At 39.3% G+C, this 19,311-nt stretch overlaps 1 protein-coding gene across 10 annotated transcripts in view; it reads left to right on the top strand.

The window, feature by feature from the left end:
* Positions 1-19,311, top strand: part of AKAP6 (A-kinase anchoring protein 6) — a 635,729-nt gene that overhangs the window by 392,184 nt on the left and 224,234 nt on the right. For all 10 annotated transcript variants that reach the window (XM_058293576.1, XM_058293584.1, XM_058293582.1 and 7 more), the window contains one exon: positions 18,744-18,840. In XM_058293576.1, coding sequence (XP_058149559.1) covers positions 18,744-18,840 — 97 coding nt within the window. The remainder of the gene's footprint in view (positions 1-18,743; positions 18,841-19,311) is intronic.

Below are 19,311 nucleotides of genomic sequence, written 5' to 3'. Positions count from 1 at the left end.
TATTCTGTCTCTAGTATCTACATGGTCCTTCTGATCATTCTTGACATTTTTATTTGTATTTGTATTTTCTTACTATGGATCTAAGTTAATATTAAGTTCTTCTCAAAAGAAGGCAGAAAATAACTACCCTCCTATAAAGAAAGTATATGAGTGAGCCTAGAGGTTTATATTCCTTAGTCATCCTGCATAAATCATCACTGCTCCTTAGTGAATGGGCAGGTTATTTGCAAGACAAGATTATCCGGTGTGTAGAGATATCAAGCTAAGTTTCTTTAAATCTCAATAGGTTTTATAAGTTAACATTAAATCAACAGTGGTGTGAACTCCTGAGGTCAGAGTTTCCCTTGGTTTAATATTGTGTTAGAATACTTGGTACCCTCTAATATTATTGTAAAGACAACCAAGTATAAAAACGATAACAAAAGTTGAACATTCTATTTTGATACTTAATTCAATTATTTTCCATCATAGTAACCAAGGGTTTTTACCAACACAAATCAATTAAAGCTTCACAATACCTTTATGAGAGATATGAAAGAGCTTTATTTTAATTGTAAGAAATACTGTGAAATTGCAATGCCACATCAATGATTTTCCATGATAATTAATCATCTGCTTGCAACCTGGCTGCTCCTTTCAAAAATACAATTCCTATCTTCCTAGAAAATGACATTTTCAGGAAAATGTCATTCTGGAAAGGTATTTTGCAAGTATTGAACATATTGAACATTCTTCTTCTTTGAAACCCACTGTTAAAACAGCACTATGTGCATGTTCTTGGACAGGCTCCCTTTACTCTCACTTCTGTCCTCTTCCTAACACATTTTTTTTTTTTTTAACAAAACAAAACAGCTTTTTTGAGGTATTGTCAACATGCAATGAATTGTACATAAAGTGTACAATTTGATAAATTTTAACAAATGTGTATACCCATGGAACTATCACCACAATGAAGATTGTGAATGTATCCAGCCTCCCAAAAGCTCCCATTTGACATTTTGTAATTCTTCCCTCCCATTCCTCCGCACTCCCATTCTTAAGTAAGAACTGATCTGCTTTAGATCAGTTTGCAATTTCTACAATTTTATATACATGGAATCCAAACAATACGTACTCTTTTTATCTGGTTTCTTTCACTCTGAAAAATTATTTTGAGATCCATGTTGTTGCATATATGAACCGTGCATTCCTTTTTGTTGCTGAATAATATTCCATTGTATGGCTATACTACAATTGTTTTATCCATTCACCTGTTGATGAATGGTTAGATTGTTTCTCCTCTCCCCCAACTTTTTTATTGGCTATAGAAGCAAAAGCCACCATAAAACTGTCTTTGAGTCAAAGTATCGTGAGTAACTTCATTGTTCTTGGCAGACTATTTTTTTTCTTTAAGAGAATTCAAAGTATCTCCCTAGTTAGACTGCCTAAAAGTAAAGCAGCAGAAAAGGCCAACAACTTTCCCCACTTGAGATTTCATTTCCTACCCATTTGCTTCTGAAAAGATAATTCTCATTTCCCAAATTGTTTTCATGCATTCCTAGCTTACCAGATGGATACTAGATCATATGTAATCAATTGCAGGAAAACAAATCAAAAGGTCTTTTATCAATAGTCAGTCAGAGTATCTAGTAAAAGAAATTGAAGGTGAACCAGACAATAGGCAGCTCTGCAAGAATTAGGAAGGAAAACCAAACACAAAAGCCTGGCTTAAACCTGGGAGGTAAATTTACATAAACGGTACCATGTGATATTGAGCAAACTTGAACTAAACCAACCATGGAACACAGAAACGACCTTGGAAAAACAACGTTCTTAATTCATTTTGATAAATAGGAAAACATGAGGAAAATGGTGACTCTAAATTCATATTTGTATATATAATGCACCTATGATTGCAACGCAGGTATTTAAGTGCTAGGAATACATGATAAATATTCTTGGTCCCTTCCAGGAATTTGCAAATCTGAGGGAGGCCACCATGGGATGATTCGTAGTCATCTGTAGACCCATAAATGACGATATCTTATACTTTTAATCTGTAAACTTCTTGTAGGATAAGTAAAATACACTTAGGAGTACAGAGAAGGTTTTATTCATTCTTCCTGGTGGTCGTGGTGGTGGGCTTAGCAGTCATGTTGATGTAGACCTCAAAGGCCATGCATGATTTTGTTGGATGGAGCGGGAGAGGGAGATGGCATTTTTGGATAGAGGACATTTTATAGGTATTGGAGGTGTGAGGAGCCATCTGGTGTGCCTTAGGCCAGCTTGGAGTCTGCTGGTTGGGGCTGGGTAGTAAAGGGCATTGAGTTTTTAACAGATCAAGCAGTTCTTTGGGAGCAATGGGGTGTCATTGAAGGCTTGATTTCATTTTAAACAAGAGAGTGACGTCAACTAACTGCAAACACCATGGGAGGAGAATCTGCTTGGGCATATAGTTAGATTGCAATAAGTATTTGTAGATTAACTGGATGATGTCCATGACTTAGATGAGAGAATAACTCTAGGCATAATAGAAAAGGGATTTGAGTATAGTATATGAAGGATAGGCTGTTCCAGGCACACTATTATTAGTTTTTTAAAATTTGTTTTTTGACCAGCCAATAAAACACAGACTTCAAAAGGTAAAGGAAGGCAGTGAAAAGGTAGAAAATCAAAGTAAGCCTCTCCCCTACCCACATCTACCAGTTTTCTCTTGAGGTAACCACTGTCCTTTTTTCTTATATATCCTTTCAGAGTTATTTCAGGCATTTATGAATACATGCATGCACGAACCTAACTTTGTTCCCTTAGTATATAGTAGCAATAATTCCAAATCAGCAAATATACAACTGCTTCTTCCTTTTGAAAGACTGTACAGCCTTCCATTTATAAATATACCATAATTTACTTAGCCATTCCTCTGTTGATGGAAATTTAAGTTGTTTGCAATCTTTTCTTATTACAAACGGTGCTTCTGTGAATACCCTTGAATATTCATCATGTTGCATAGTGTATTTTCTTAGAATAAACATCTCACATGTGAAACTCCTTAGTTAAAGATTATGCACACTTAAAATTTTGATATATTAACAGTATTAACAGACTGTCCTGTACCAATTCATACATCCACCAGCAGTGCTTGAGAATGCCTGTTTCTGCACATCTTTGTTATCACTTTGGTTAATCTTTGTCCCTCTGATAGTTACAAATGGCATCTCACTGTAGTTTAGTTTTTATTTTTTGTATTTTAAGTAGAATTGAGTATCTATTCATATTTTTCAGGAGTCATTTATATTCTTATTTCAATAACTATTCATATTCTTAGTTGGTTCATTGGTCTTTACTTGAATATGTGAAGGGAGCTATGTTTTTAGAAATTTAGCCCCTTGCCTGTGATATGAATGGAAAATACTTTTTAGAAGAAACTATTTGAAGGATGTGGTTTCAAAAGAACATTGGCATCTCAACAGTCTGAGTACTCCAGGGTTAGACAGAACGCAGAAGGCCAAGCTAATAACCCTGTAATAGACCCCCAGCATCTGGCAAAAGCAGGTTTGGGCAAAAGGTCTGGAAAGACCAGTATGTTCTAAGGCATTTTCTTACTTAGACATGGATTCAGGTTTTAGAGGAACAAGTCTAAGGTCAGGAAACATGCTGTTCAATGAATGGAATAAACCATGTTTAAGCAATGAGAGAAATGATGAGGTCTGGGTTATGGGGGCGGGTAGGTAGGAAATAGAAAAGAGAGAATAGATTAGAAAAGGAGGTACAGATTAGAGGGATGTATCAAAAATTATCATGCAAGGCTCTGTCTTGTCTCTCTTATCTTGTGACAAGTGCCATTTCACCTGCCCTGGTCTCTCCCTAAGGCCACAAATGTACTTGAAAAAGGGCATAGGAAGGCCCACTGCCCCATAGCTGATGGAAAGCTGGGCAAGACCAGCATGTAGCTAAGGGGGTGTAAATGGATTAAGATTTTCTCTGTCTCCATGTGCGGGGGAGATGAGGCTCCAGAGCCATTCTAGGGTTGTGTAAAACCAGGTTACAGTGAAAACTATGAGTAATATTTACATGGAAAAGAGAGGGAGATGTCACAAGAGCACAGTGAACATTGGAGGCACAAGCTAAAGGTGGAGCAAACTTTGTCTTTTACACAACTGCTGTAATTTTGAGACACCAGTTAAAGAAAAACATTAAATTATATTCATTGAAAAAAATTCAAACCACATAAAAGAATGTAAAATTAAAAGTGAAAAGCCTTACCCTCCCTTGGGTAACCAATGTAAACAGTTTGCTCTGTCCTTTTGGAACTTTTTAATGTAAATATGCATATATTTTAAGGATTTAAAAATTCATATTATACTAACTGAACTACAACTTGCTTTTTTTGGTATGGTATTTCCTTTATTTCTTTATTTTTTCATTTTTGAACTATCTTTTTTTTTTAAAGATACATAGATCACACAAAATGTTACATTAAAAAATATAAGACATTCCCATATACCCCACTCCCCACATCCCCCATTCCTCCCACATCGACAACTTCTTTCATTAGTGTGGTACATTCATTGCATTTGATGAGTACATTTTGGAGCATTGCTACACAGCATGGATTATAATTTATGTTGTAGTTTATACTCTCTCCAAGTCCATTCAGCGGGTGATGGCAGGATATATAATGTCCTGTATTTGTCCCTGCAATATCATTGAGGACAACTCCAAGTCCTGAAAATGCCCAATTTTAACACCTCTTTTTCCCTCTCCTTGCCTTCAGCAACTCCTGTGGTCACTGTCTCCACATCAATGATATAATTTCTCCCATTGCTAGAATCACAGTAATTTGATAGTGGAATACCAGTAAGTCCACTCTAATCCATATTTTATTCCTGCATCCTGAGGATCTGAGATGGCAATGTCCATTCCACCTCTAAATCAAGAGAGGACTTAGATCTCAAATGACTGATAGATGGAATTCTCCTGCTTGTAGTTGTAGACTCTCTCAGTCCCTGGTGTGGTGATTGACTATCTTCACCTCCCTGTTAGCTGACCTGGGTAAGTCCAATGAACCAGAGAGTAGGTGTTTCAACTCTGCTGAGGCAGGACCCAGGTGGCACATCGACAATCCAGAGATTCAAGTCTCTTGAGCATACACCAACCCCTGTGCCAACCACAGGCTCAGTAAAAGTGATAGAAGAAGCATGCATAGAAAGGTCACATCTGAGTCCAACTCCATCACACGCAGGAGCACAAATTCCAAAGTAGAGCCCACTGACAAGGGCCTGAACTCCAGAACCATCTGTCATGATTGTAGGACCACGGTGTCTCCATAACAACTTGCTTTCTGCATCAAAATGTAACTCAGGTCAAAAAGCATTTTTAACTCCTGGTATTATATGTAGACTGAGATATTCTGCTGGTCCATGTTTACCCTTTTATTCAAGGTCATTTTCTAGTTACATCATCAGCTGGTACTTGGTAGTAATCCCTCGGTGCCAGGGAGGCTCATCCCCGGGAGTCATGTCCCACGCTGAGGGGAAGGCAATACATTTACATGCTGAGTTTGGCTTTGAGACTGGCCACATTTGAGCAACATGGAGGCTCTCAGGAGGTAACTCTTAGGCACCCTGCAGCTCTTGGCCTAGTTCATATTTCAGGTGTACAGGCTCATAAGCATAGTCATAAGTATCAAGGGCTCATTGTTGGACCATCCTTCTTTATTGGTCTTTCCCATGCACTTGGGGGATTGTTGCTGTTCCATTGGGGAATGTGATAGAGCTCCCCTGGCTAGGAACTCAGTACTCCCTCAGTTGTCATTTTTAAATGTAACTACTATGAAAATATCCAAATGTATTTATGTACCCTGTATACATGCCCTGGAGAACTCCTTCCCAACTATGTGCCCCCCATCAATAACACCCCAGACCAGTGTTCCTCCCCTGCCATAGCTGAACCTCTCTGTGGTCCAAAACTTCTTAAAAAATGAAGCCTAATATATTGCCAAGTTCCATTAATAGTAAAATGTAATATAAGGATGGGTTTAAAGGTTAGATATAGAATACATACTAATTTAGAAAAATTAAATAAAGAAAAAATAAATTAGGGTGTCAAAAAATGACAAAATGAAAAACTTTGTTTTTGACATTTTGCCTTTCATCACTGCAATAGGTGTTGCCCTGTACGTACAGTGGTGTGGCAATTTCTTTCATTTCTTCCTTCAGTGTCTACATCCTTTCCTTTTTTTCTTTCTGATTATTAAGTTTGTCTTTATGAAAGTTTTAGATCACAATAATTCACATATACAATATAGGGCACTCCCACATATCCAACATCAAACACTCTGTCCCTTCCCCAGCAATGATCTTTTTAAATATTCATATTATATTTGCTGCAGCTGATGTACAGATATTGAAACATGGCTTTCAAACATGATTCCATTTGGGTTTACATTATGGTTTATGTTTTAGACTATACAATTTTCTAAATTTTTAGTTATCTTATGTTTTACATTATGGTTTACATTTTAGCCTATAGACTTTTATATACTTTTGGTGTAATTTAACATGTCCTATATCCATCATTACAAAATCTTCCATGCCTTACAGTTACACTGATTCCATCTATTCAATACCTCTCTCTTCCTCCATCAGGGTCCACAGTGACAATCAATCTTTATTACTTGAAGGACCATATTTACAGATACTTGCAACAATGCTGAGGGCTTAACATACTTGACTGCCCTAACCCATTGGGAGCCACCAGTTCTCTTGAGAGATACAATTCCCTCTGTTTGAAAACATCAGTCTTCCCCAGGATGTGGGTATACCTTCACTCTCATTATATGGGTTAGCTCTGAGTCTCAAAAAAGAGTAAGGAGGTCATCAGAGGGGTTACACTTACACATACCTCAGCAGGGTTCCAGAGATAGCCAAAGTAGGTACAACCCAGGTACTGGTTCTTCTGAGGGCTTCAGAGACCCACAGGTTCTATGGTTATGGCCGATGGCTCTGGAGTTCAGTGCCATGTCAGTTGGCCCTACTTTGGAATTTGTGTTCCTGAATGTGATGTAGTTGGACTCAGATGTGACTTTTCTACACGTGCCTCTTCTGTCACTGTTACTGGAACTGTGGTTGGCACTGGGGTTGGTATGTACTCAGGAGACCTGAATCTCTGGACTGTCCATGTGACAGCCAGGCCCTGAGCCTCAGCAGACTTGCAACTCCTACCCTCTGGATTATTGGACTTACCCCGGCCAGCTAACAGGGAGGTGAAGAAGATCAGCCACCACACCAGGGAGCCAAGAGTGCCACAACTGCAAGCAAGAGAATTGCATCCATCATCCATGTGGAATCTACGCCACCTCTCGATATAGAGGTGGAGTGGACATAACCATCCCAGGGTCCACAGGATGGAGGAATAGAGTATGGATTAGAGTGGACTTACTGGTACTCTACTATGGAACTATCGTGATTAGTAATGGAAGAAATTGTAGTATTGATGTGGAGAAAGTGACCATGGTAGCTGCTGAGGGTAGGGAGAGGGAAGAAGAGATATGATGTGGGGGCATTTTCAGGACTTGGAGTTGTCCTGGGTGGTACTGTAGGGACAAATGCTGGACATTGTATGTTCTGCCATGGCCCACTGTGTGAACTGGGGGAGAGTGTAAAGTACAATGTAAACCATTTTTCCATGTGGTGCAGCAGTGCTCCAAAATGTATTCACCCATGATGATGAAAGAGGTTGTTGATGTGGGAGGAGTGGGGTGAAAAGGATGGGGTGTATATGGGTACCTCTTATTTTTTTCAAATGTAACATTTTTTAAAAAAAGACCTAATAGAGAGTTACAGTAAAAAAAAAATGTAGTTCAAACATCCTGTCGGTACGTGATTTGCTGCACATTTTAGCAGCTCCTTAATATTTTATTACATGGATGTGCCACAATTTATTTATTCATTCCCATGATGATGAACAATTAAGCTGCCTCCTTATCTATGGTTTTGCAATGAACATTCCGATTATTTTTAACATTAGTTGAGCATCTCCTCCTTGTCCCTTTAGGGTCTGCCTTCAGCAGCAACTCAGGGACCCCTCAAAATGCGAGTCTCACACTCTCGGGGCAGCTTTTCCTCTGGTCCTGAAAAATAAGTGTGGCCCAGTTTGTGTGTGTGTGAGTTTTGAGTCCCTGTTTCTAGTGGTAAGAGTGTGAAGCACACCTTCCTGGACTTGGTATTAATAGTTCATTTTAGGATTAGTGCCTGCAATTTGAAGTGGCTGCCACTAGGTGGCCCAAGAGCACCAAAATCCTCCAGACAGTGTTTATAGTCTTGGTATGGTTTGACAATTTTTCCTTACTCTGTCATTACCCTAAGTACTTATAAAAAATAGATTGGCTTGAACTAATAATGTGTCTGGCTAAAAAAATTTCAACACATATATTTCCATGTATTTGTCATCAGTATTTAGATCTCCATGTTATATCATATTTTTTATTAAGTAGCTTTCATTTGTATCATGAGAAAAACCAATATACTTCTTACAGAGTTCTTAACCATATGAGAAAATTTCCCCAAATACTTTCAGCTCTTTTTCTTTGCTTGCCCTCCTGCCTCCACCTCTGCCCCATTTTTCCTGGCCTGAAGTTAAGAAATGACAGTTCTCTGCCCCCATACAAACTGATTTTAGTGCCTACCTTCCCCTACCTACCTTTCTCTGCGGAGATGGTAGGCAGCCTGGCCTGAACAAGTTGAGCTTCAAAAGACCAGCTGCTACCAGGTGGCTGTGCTGCAGAGCTGATGGCAGGTGGCCAGACTTCAAAAGCCCAAGCTGCGTGAGTTTGGCTGGCTTGCCTGCCGCCTCCCTCAGCCTGGCCAAGCAGAGCTGGTGGCCTTGTTGGGCTTTGAAGTTCCATTTGCTTGTCTCCCTTGACTCGCAGCAGTTTAAGTTGAAGAGCTGAAAGTTTAGCAGGGAGCAGAGGCATTACTTCTCTTTTAGGGATTTGAAATACTCAACTCCCAGGCTTGTGCTTCTTCCTTTGGTGGTTTGAGGGTAGAAGGGTCTGTTCATTTGTCAGGAATTTAGGCATCTGAGCATGATATGAGGGGATGGGTGGGGTAGGAGGAGATTTTGTGGCATGTGAAAATCCCCGGGCATATTTCTTGGCTCATGTAACTCTAATTCTGTGCATCTGGGAGACAAATAGAGTTGTCTTCCCTTTTCAGTCCAAAAGGATCCCTAACTGTTCAAAACATCTGGGAATGTATTTTTTGCCTGGCTCAGTTTAAGTACCAAGCAGTTCTCATTGTTTTGAAAATTGTTGGTGCTCAGATCATTTATGACTTTATTCTTCTTTTTAGGAAGTATTGACTGTTTTAAATTAGAATGCCAGGGAAAAGCCACATTTATTAAGCACTTTCTATTTAGAGTGGTGGCATGGTAAGCACTGAAGAGAAAGAGTTTACAGAGAGGCCTTGTGCCACGTGGGCAGAGGACACTGCTGTGGATGGATGAGAGGCCGCGCGTGACCCAGCTCACATGGGCCAGGGTGCTGTCACATGCCATCTCTCTTCCTGTGCAGGCCCACAGTGGCTACTACACAGTCCCCTCATCTACTTTATCACATGAACATGAAATTTTGGAATCTTGAAACAATTCACCCGGTACACCAAAGATACTAAGATAAATGTTTCAGGCCTGAAAGAGATCTTTACATTAGCCAGAAAACTGCCTGTCGTATCTACTTAGGGTTGTTGTGAAGATCAAATAAACATGTTGTGTGTGAGAATGCTTTGTTCATTTTGGGGGAGTTGTGCGTATCTTCCTTGAAGACCTGGGAACATGTGGTGTGAGAAGCTTGTGTTCCTAGAGAAGTTGCAGTTGTCCTCCCCTCCTCTCAGCCCCTTGCTTGGATCTGTCACCTACTTGAGGGAGGGCCTGCATCTCTTTGGGGTATCCTCTGACACCCAGCCCAGTGCCATACACGTGCATAACAGGTACTGAAAATATCTGCTAAATGAAAGAATGAGCATTTGCAAAGGCAGTGTTTCAACCAGTAAGGGCATTGAATTATAACTAATGGTGTAAAGCATCAAAAAATGATCACCTATGTCTGCAAATTAAATGATCCTTTACCCTTTCCATGCCAAAATGGATACAAAGATTTAAACCATACAAAATTTAAGCAAACAAAATGGTTACAGAGATTTCTGGATATTATCTGCTGTATTTGTGATAAGAAAAACACCTATGGAGGGGAAAAAGCAAGAATGTTTTCTCCTCTGTTTTTAGGATGTAGTCCATTCCCTTTGGGAAATAGAAAGTGTTAACTCAGATATTAGGAAGGTTAAAAAAACATTCCGTGGATAAATGTGACTGTTTGAAAATCTGAAGACTGTAGGGCTAGACAGGATGTTAATGACTTGACATCACAAAATTTATTAAATTTATTTTTAAAGCAGTTTGGTTCCCCCTCTAAAATGCATGAAGCATGTGGGAGTTGGAATAGATCTGCCCCAGGCTGCCAAACAATATTTTAATAGAACTGGAGTCCTTCAGGAATTGTCCTAAATCCACATAATATTCTTAAGTCTTGGTGTTTGCACTGGGACCTGTATAATAGCAGATGTATGTGTGAATAATATACTTATATCCATCCATCACCCAGGTGACGCCACATCTGTAGAGGCTGTCGCATATCAATTATTCCACCTCAGAGGGTAGAGAGATATTTGGGTCAGCATTGACCTCCTTTTTAATCAGGGTTTCAGAGCAGGCTGTTCTTTAGACAGAGCTTCTATTTGGGAATACGTTTGGCCTAATGTGCCCATGCTGGGAAGTCAGTATGATTACCTGTGTCAGGTTTGGAGGCAACGTCCAGAGAATCACATGAATATTCTGGCACTAAGAACCACTATCGGCATTCAGAGTTTCTCCCATTTATCTAATTATTGCATAATATATTATTAGCAAGTCTATCAGGGAAGAATGTCAGCCTCAGTAAGATGCACTTACCTTCCACTAAATGCAGCTGTTTGAAAGAAATTGTGATTTGTTTGAAAGGCTAACTTCATTTTCAAATGCTTGGAAATGCTTTTATTATCTGAGGTTTCAGGAAGAATGAGGAATTTTGTCTATACCTTAGTGCCTTTTTTCATTTTAAAGTTTAACACTTTTTATAGTGCTTATCTTTTTATCATAAATTTGGAACTTCTTTCTTAAGAGTACACAGTTCTTGATTTTTTGAAGCTTCTGGTATACCTAGAGGAGTGCAGCAGATCATCATAACTGATGAATCAATGACATATGTAGCTGCTTCATTTTGTTAGGGAAATAAATATACAATTGTGGTGGGGGCTGACCATATATTTAATTATGTGGTAAGTACCATATGATGAGAGGGTAAAGTTAAATTGATGATTTGGGCTACCTTAGCCAGGGTACAGTTTGCATGGCAATTATGCTGGGATCATCTAAGTGTAATTGGCAAGTAATTTTGTAAGCAAAGGAACATGACAGCTCATTTACATGGTGTTCACTGAGTAAAATTTGGGGACATTTATCAACCACTTCCAAGAGAAGAGTGATTGGACCAATATCTCCTAAAATGCTTGAGGCAGTTTGAAAGTTCACTGGGAGGTTTTTGGTATGAGTCTCCATTCATTCTCTCTCTGAACATTTGTTAGTGTGTGCTGTGTCCAGGCACTGTCCCACGTACTAAGGATTCAAAAACGAGCAAAAACACAGTTGCGCTCTATAGGAACTCGTTGGTGGAAAGCGGGCACACCTATAAATAATTATACAATGTGGTAATTGGAGGTTTCAGCTTTCCCCAGAGTATTGTGGAGGTTGAGGGAAGGGGAAACTGGGAGGGCGGAAGATGGTCAGGGAAAACTTGCTAGAGGTGGCAACACCTGAGAAGGCTCTTAAAGCATGGGCAGAGCTTAGCGGGGGGGGGGGGGGGGGGGGGGGGCGATGCCAGGCAGAGATGCCAACATAAGCAGAATCTTTGAGGAGTTAAGACAGCTGGTGTGAGCAGAAAACTTTAAGCAGCCATGACCACTGGAGGGCGCGCTTCAAGGCAGACGTGAAGCCGGACTAGCAGATTTGGCCTTGACCTGGGAGGGCCGTGTAGGTCATGTTAGAGGTGTGGACTTTATCCTGCAACCTCAGGAAGCCATCAGAGGGATTTAAGAAGAGGAATATCTTTGTTAGGGTTGGTTTATAGACAGAGCATTCTTTAATAAATACATGTTGAGCTACTACTATGTACCAGGCTCTGTTCTACATATATCAGTGCCTTTCACCCTCTCAACAACAATGTGCTGTGGGCACTAACATCTCCCCCTTTTTCAGGGTGAAGAAACTGGGGTGCACAGAGATTGCCTGAAGTGACACAGCAGACAATTGCGGAGCCAGATTTTGAACCCAGACCGTACACCTCCAGAGCTCATGCTTTAACCATCATCTCACACCATGTAAAAAAAGCCCCATGACACACTGTATTGCAATTTCCTGTTTATAAGATCCCTCCAACACAACACACACACACAAGACTGTGAGCTCTGTGAGGGCAGGAACCATCCATGCTCATTTGTTCACAGCCATGTCCCCCAAACTTAATATAGTTCTGGAACCATCATAGGCATAAGATAAATAAGAAACGAATTTATTTTGGGGGAGCCATGATGGGTCATGGTTAACCTGGCGAGGATAATGATGAGGGCCCAAATCTAAAGCAATGCCAATCAATCTGGAGAAGTGAGGATAGAGAAATCAATTGGCAGGGTTCAGCGATTGATTGGATACATGGACTTTGTTGGTGTGGTCTCACATTGCTTCTGATTTCCAACTCCTACACTGGAGAAATGTCTTGGCAAAAGAATCCAAAGCAGAAAGAAGCCCATGCTGCTTTTCACAGAGTTCTTAAATCCCTGAAAAGGAATGTTGTGGACTCAGAATGAGAAATTAGAAGAGACTTCCCTGGAGATGGATAAAAATAGAGTGAACACATCTGCCTGGGACGGCTGAGGGAAGAGCTGCCTTGGGGTAGATGCATGGTGAGATGACCTTTAGGGTTCTTCTCCCTTTGAAAATTCTCTTGTTTTAAATAAATAAAATTTCTCCTGAGCCATCCATCCTGAACCGCCTGGCTTAGAGAAGATAAAATCAAAACATTCAGGGACTGGAAAATATTAAGTCCAAATGTCTGGGTCACAGATAAGGAAACAGAAGCCTAAAAGGGTTAAGTGACTTGTCCACAGTCACACAAGTGGAGCAAAGGGAAGACCCAGGTCACTGGCTTCTCTGTCCAGGCTTGCTCTTCCCCACATCTTAGCAGCAGTTATATCTTGGGTGCTCCCTTTGTGCTAGGTGGTAACACCAAAGTGTCGGAGACCTGTGTCTACCCTGGAGGAATTTACAGAGCTTCCACAGTGTCATTTATAACCTGAAAGATGTCATAATGACCAATCTACTATGTAGAACATTTGGAAAATAGCAGTGATTTTTGTTTGCGCCCTACTCATTGCCAGGTAGTGCTTTGAATGCTTTACATTCCTTATCTCTAATTTCACAACAACCTGGAAATTAGATATTATTATTTCCATCTTATGTTTTAGAAAACCAGAGCACTGAGAGAACTTTCCATAAGACCAGATCATGTTAAACTCCAAGTCCTACCTTGCTCAAATGATGTCACCATTTTGTTGTCCTTCCCTTCAGTCTTCTTTTTCTATGCACTGGGACTATTTATTTTACCTAGCTTTAATTTTATCATAGAATTTTGAATTTTAATTTTAAAAAACATATTCTGTGTGTTTTCCATGTGGCTCCACAGTCTTCATTTTAATGACTCTTTAATGTTCTCTTAAGTTTTCTTTCTTAAGCAAAGAAATCTGTACTCGTAGAAATCTTCCAGTACTTGGCACATAAGACATTTTAAAGCTCTATTTTATATTTATCTGACTATTCTCTGTGGGTGGCATTGGCAAGATGAGAAGAGAGGCTGCCAGGGTAAGCCCTGGGGATTGAGGCCTGCTCCCCACAGGCTCGCTGGGGCCCTTCTGGAGAAGGAGGGTGTGGGGAATGAGAAGGGTGCTGAGCACCACTCTGACTGGGGCCTAGGTGGGAGATGGCCCGGAGCACGTAGCAGGTGACTTTGCAAACTTTCGCTTTTCTGATTAACACACGTTCTTCCCCCTGCCCTTGTAAAAAGGCAAGTTTTCATTTTCTTAGGGTAGTAAAAATCTTTTGTGTGAAGAAAGAGTGTCATCAAGTGCCTTATTCATCAGCATATATACCATCTCTTTAAAATGACAGTGGGAGTAAAAGTTCATCAGTTCAATGTGTCTTTCACATTTGGAGACTCCTGACTAATAACCTCTGGTATTTATCATCAGAGCAGCCAAAAAACTAAATTCTGGCACATGCTACTCTCACGCACTAAGGAAAATTTTAAAAGACAGCAGATTTTCTCCATTTTCCCTTCTTCCATTCGTTAAAAAACAAAAAATAACAATTAAAAAAATGTACCTTTTTAAAATTAAACAACAGCAACAACATGAACATGGAGAAACATCTGGCCTACATTACTGCAGTGGCCTCCTAAACGGCCTCCTTGTCTCCAGTCTGCCCCAGTAAGAGCAATGTTGTGCAGCAGCCTGAAGGATCTTTTCAGAACACAGATCTGCACCAGTCACTCTCTCTCAGTTTTTGGGGTTAAGTCCTATGTAGCCGCAGCTCCTGTCACCTCTGCTCGTACCATGCCTCAGCCACACAGGCTGCTTGTGGCTCTCCCCTTCATGCTATACTAAAAGGTGTCTCCAGGCCTGTGCGCAAGCCAGTCTTTTGCCACAGTCTCCCTGCCAGGCCCTACAAAGCCTCGCTCCCAGCATGGGCCCCTATAGCACCTATCAGGTACTTATCACACATCACTTCCCTGTTCTTACAGAATGTAGCCCATAGTCTTATTTGGGTTGGCAGCGTAATGCTTTAATTTTTTTTTAACAGATTGAATCTCTTTGGGCAGGACATATCACTGTTTGGTTTGCCTCAGACCTCACTGCTCTCTATTAAACCTAACCTTAAATTACACATTTATTCTATGCTGGGTCATATGAGGGCACTTATTTTCTTATCTCTTTCACCCAATGGACAGTAAATCTTCCTGAGGACCAGGTAACTTTTGTACGCATAGGCCTGGCAGAGACTGCTCAAATATGTATTGTATGCATGACTTGAAAAACACTAAGATTAAGTCAGGAGCAACTAAATAACTATTTGGGATTGTTTTTTGTTTTTTGTTTTTCCTCTCTGACTGTTCATAAACATCCTAAGACTCATAGAATTCAGTGGACCTGGAAAAGATAAAAACAAGATCTGTGGGGTGATTGAAAGTGTATATTCATGATACAGTGCTCCTAGGACTGAGCCATTTTGGATATTTAAGGCTCTGGATGTGATTATGGTCTTTCCCACTATTTCCTTTATCAGAGGATCCATATATATTCTTACAATCCCTCACATGCAATCTTTCTTAGTGTTTAGTGGTTGTTTTGTTTCCATCAAGGCATATATTTTCTTGGTTTCATTTCCTGTCCACAGGACCGCCACCCTCCAACCAAACTCGGCTACTCAGAAGTATAAATGGAATAGGGCTAGATGTATTACTTTATCTGCTTTGTAAGGTCTGATCATGACCAAAGTACAATCAGGGGCATACAAGAATTTGGATCCTGCCAGAAGGTTATACACCCAGATCTATAGAAGAAGATGATGCCATAACTTGCAATAATGGCAATACCCATTTGTATCAGCTTTTTGATAATCTCGTCCTTTGTCCCAGTTACTGTATTTTCCATTTCCTCACTTATTCTTTTCCAGTTACGCAGTTATATGCTGCTTTAAAGATTCTAAAAAAGATCTGGTGTCCCACAGGACGCAGATTACTCATTTTTATGGAATTTCACATAGTAAGTGACATAGACCATGGTACCTACCTATGGCAATCTTCTTGCCATAAATTCAATCTCCAGAGAATGTTCTGAATTTTCAGGGAGTGCTATGGACATTACAGAGAGACTATATAGCATAAGATATTGCTAAGGAAACATATTACTACCACAAGATTAGAAAATGTGTCCAAGTATCAAGTTCAAAAGAAAAAAAAGAAAGCCCTCTCTTCTAAGCTTCTTTCCCTAGGAAAAGGGATGGGGCAGAATGGAGAGAACTTATTTCAGAATCCTTTAGGAGTCAGAAATTTCATTGACAACTTTGTTAATGTGCTTGCTTGGCTGCCTTCTGCCTGTTATGAATTCTTTAGTTGATATTATTAGTGGTTAATGGGTGCACCTGAAAATCAAGCAATATTGTGCCATTTGGGTAATAGATGTACTAAGTGGTTCTTTTCTACAGTATCAAGCTTATCACCTTATCTGTTTCTTAGTAATGAATGCCTCATCTTTTCCAATTTCCTAATCAAATGCTGCCACATCATCTCGAGGCAGAACCAGACCCAGCTGCATCTATTCTATACCCTTGGCTTCTATTATGTAAAATTACACAACCTACTCACAGATCCTTAGGTTCTCTTTTACTCTGAGACACAGGCCTGATGCACCTCTATGGAAGCTCATCATTACCAACTGTTCAGCACAAGTCTGTTTTAGGTAAACAGTGAATCAAAGAGCACTAGGCTAAATTTACAGTTATGAAGAAATATTTAGACTAGGTATCTTCCTAAGTTTTGGTGTTCTAAGATTGACCTCAGGTGTTTCTCTTTTTCCTGTCCCTTCTCCTTGAAATGCACACGTACCTCATCCTGCACAGCATTGCTTCAGAGTCAAGGATTTCCAACATAGTGGCAAAAAGTAAATGCACCTCTGTTTCAGCTGTAAAATAATAAACATTTCATTTTTCATTGATATCATATTGTTTGGATTGTCCAGAGGCACCAGGCTTCCCAGACATTGCCTTATATTATTTTATTCAATCAAATACCTGTAGCTGAAAGAGAATAATACAAGAAATGGTGAACCACCTTTAGGGAGGTCTAATATTGTCTCTTTCAGTCATATTTGGTTAAAATTTTATCCTATGCTCTAGTCAGATGAAATTATTTATCATTTTGGAGTCAAACTTTTTTTTAACCAAAATTCTTATCTTTGTACATGAAGGCCTGATCTGCCTGCCCTTGTCTCCTTCATTTTCAGCTTCTTTTGATCATTTTGCTTCTGTCTTGTAAGCTTTAAAAAGACCCCTTTTATTGAACAACCAAGCTGCAACTCATTCTTCTAGTAGCATATGCATTTGTCCTTTGATGTCCAATGTCATGCTTTATATCCCCTAAATTGCTATTACCCAGCCCAGTGTATAGAACAGACACAGGGCATTGTTTCTAAATGAATGAATGAATGAATACTTGATTCATAAACCAACATTATGATTGGTTAACTGTTTTCATTCAAATTACATCCTAACTGGGACTCTAACATCTCCAGTTTTGGCTAAATATTTTACATAACAAGTACAAGACAATGCATACAGTTATTTCTCAATGAATGTTCCGTAAGAGCAAAATATGTTATATATTTTGGAGTCCTATCATGAAGAAGCCAAATTTTGGCATTCCAGTTCCCCATTTGTTCTTATTGGTCAAGCCAAAAAAAAGTTTTCACCTTGAACATGAACCATTGATTCAACAGATTGGCTACTATGATTAATCCCCATTGGAACTCCTGAGGTTGGAACGACTTATAACATTCCAGGAATGAAAGATCTTTGGAAAAACATGTGTGTTTCTTGAAATATTTAAATGCAAGCCTTCCTCTTCAGAGAGAGCTATTGATCTGGTTCAACAGATGTCCACTATTCCAGCAAACCTTTATCGAACACCTTCTATGTGACATGAGTTGGAGATAAATGTGAAACCAGCAATTTCTTTCAAATTGCTTACAATCTGGTAGCCAAGTATAGGAATAAACCAGAATGTGGTATAAATTCTACACTAGAAGCAGATATAAGGAACAGAGGTAGCAGAGAGAAGGGAGTAATTAATTCCATGTAAAGTGTTAGGGAAGGTGTCCTAAGAGAAGTGGCTCTGAGTTGGATTTCAACAATGATGACAGTTCTCTTTTGGATGACTATCATGAGTGAAAAAGGCCCCTGTTATGCTTGATGTATTAATTTATAAAGCAGTGTCACCTTGTAAAGAATAAACTTTAAAAAAATCAAAGATTTGAGAATCATTTGTCTCTGCAATATAGCACCTAAGATCACTTCAATATTCTATGGTTTGTGAGATAGCTGAGAAACAAAGCTAAGTCAAACCCTCCTATATTAATAGATTTATGTATGTGCACATAAGGCTAATATATTTTATGCTGCCAATTTTTTATGGTTTCATAAATAGTGCTATCACTAACATAAAAAAAAACTGAAGAGAAGAACTCATATGTGCTGGTAAAAAGTCAGTGTATTTTATAGAACACTGCTTCTCTTGATACCGCATACGGGATGTGACTTTTCATAAAAACCTAATGAATTTCTAGATTTGTCAGCTGTTTCCAAACAGATGCACTCTGCTAATCTAATGGAAACATTTTGAGCCCAGATCTCAAATATCAATAGCTTTCAGTATTGCAAATTAGTTTGTCTATTGGGTAAATTGGGTGGTGTGGTTCTTGATAAAAAGTAGCATGTAATTGTGTATATGTGTTTTATGTTTAATGTTTAACGGCCTGACCAGGGTTTGATGCTCACATTTTTCCTTGCAGAGTTTTAAGTTGAATGTAGACAGTCATTGTGCTCTCAAGGAAGCTGTGGAGGAGGAAGGACACCAACTTCTTGAGCTTATTGCATCTCACAAAGCAGGTAAATCCTCCTGAAATATTGCAAGTCTTTATGTCTCCAGTCTATTAAGAATGAAGAAGCATTGCTGTAAATTACTGCATATATTCACTTCCTTATGTATTATTAATATTTACATTATCAGATTGACCTTCAAGATTTATAAATGTTTCATATACTGCATACAATGCTGTGATACTTACGAGATGAAATACTGCCTGCAAATGGTCTGTTCATTTTATTTTGGGTTTGCTGTTCACCTGGGTTTCAACTGAAATCACATTCCTGAAAACGTCACATTGACATGCTTTCTGATATAGATGCTCTGGAAATAACATTAAGATAATGAATGAGAATTGTGCATATAGTTATGCTTGCATATGCATTAGGGTGCTTACAGATATCGTTACAGATAGAAAGCAGGCAATCTAGAATATCCGATTATCCCCCTGCCAATTCACACACATGAACATTTTGTGTGTTCTTTGCTGGACA

This window comes from Dasypus novemcinctus, chromosome 3 (assembly GCF_030445035.2).
Source record: "Dasypus novemcinctus isolate mDasNov1 chromosome 3, mDasNov1.1.hap2, whole genome shotgun sequence".
NCBI lineage: Eukaryota > Metazoa > Chordata > Mammalia > Cingulata > Dasypodidae > Dasypus > Dasypus novemcinctus.
The sequence above is the reverse complement of the archived record's forward strand: the minus strand, read 5'-3'. Positions and strand labels throughout refer to the sequence as shown.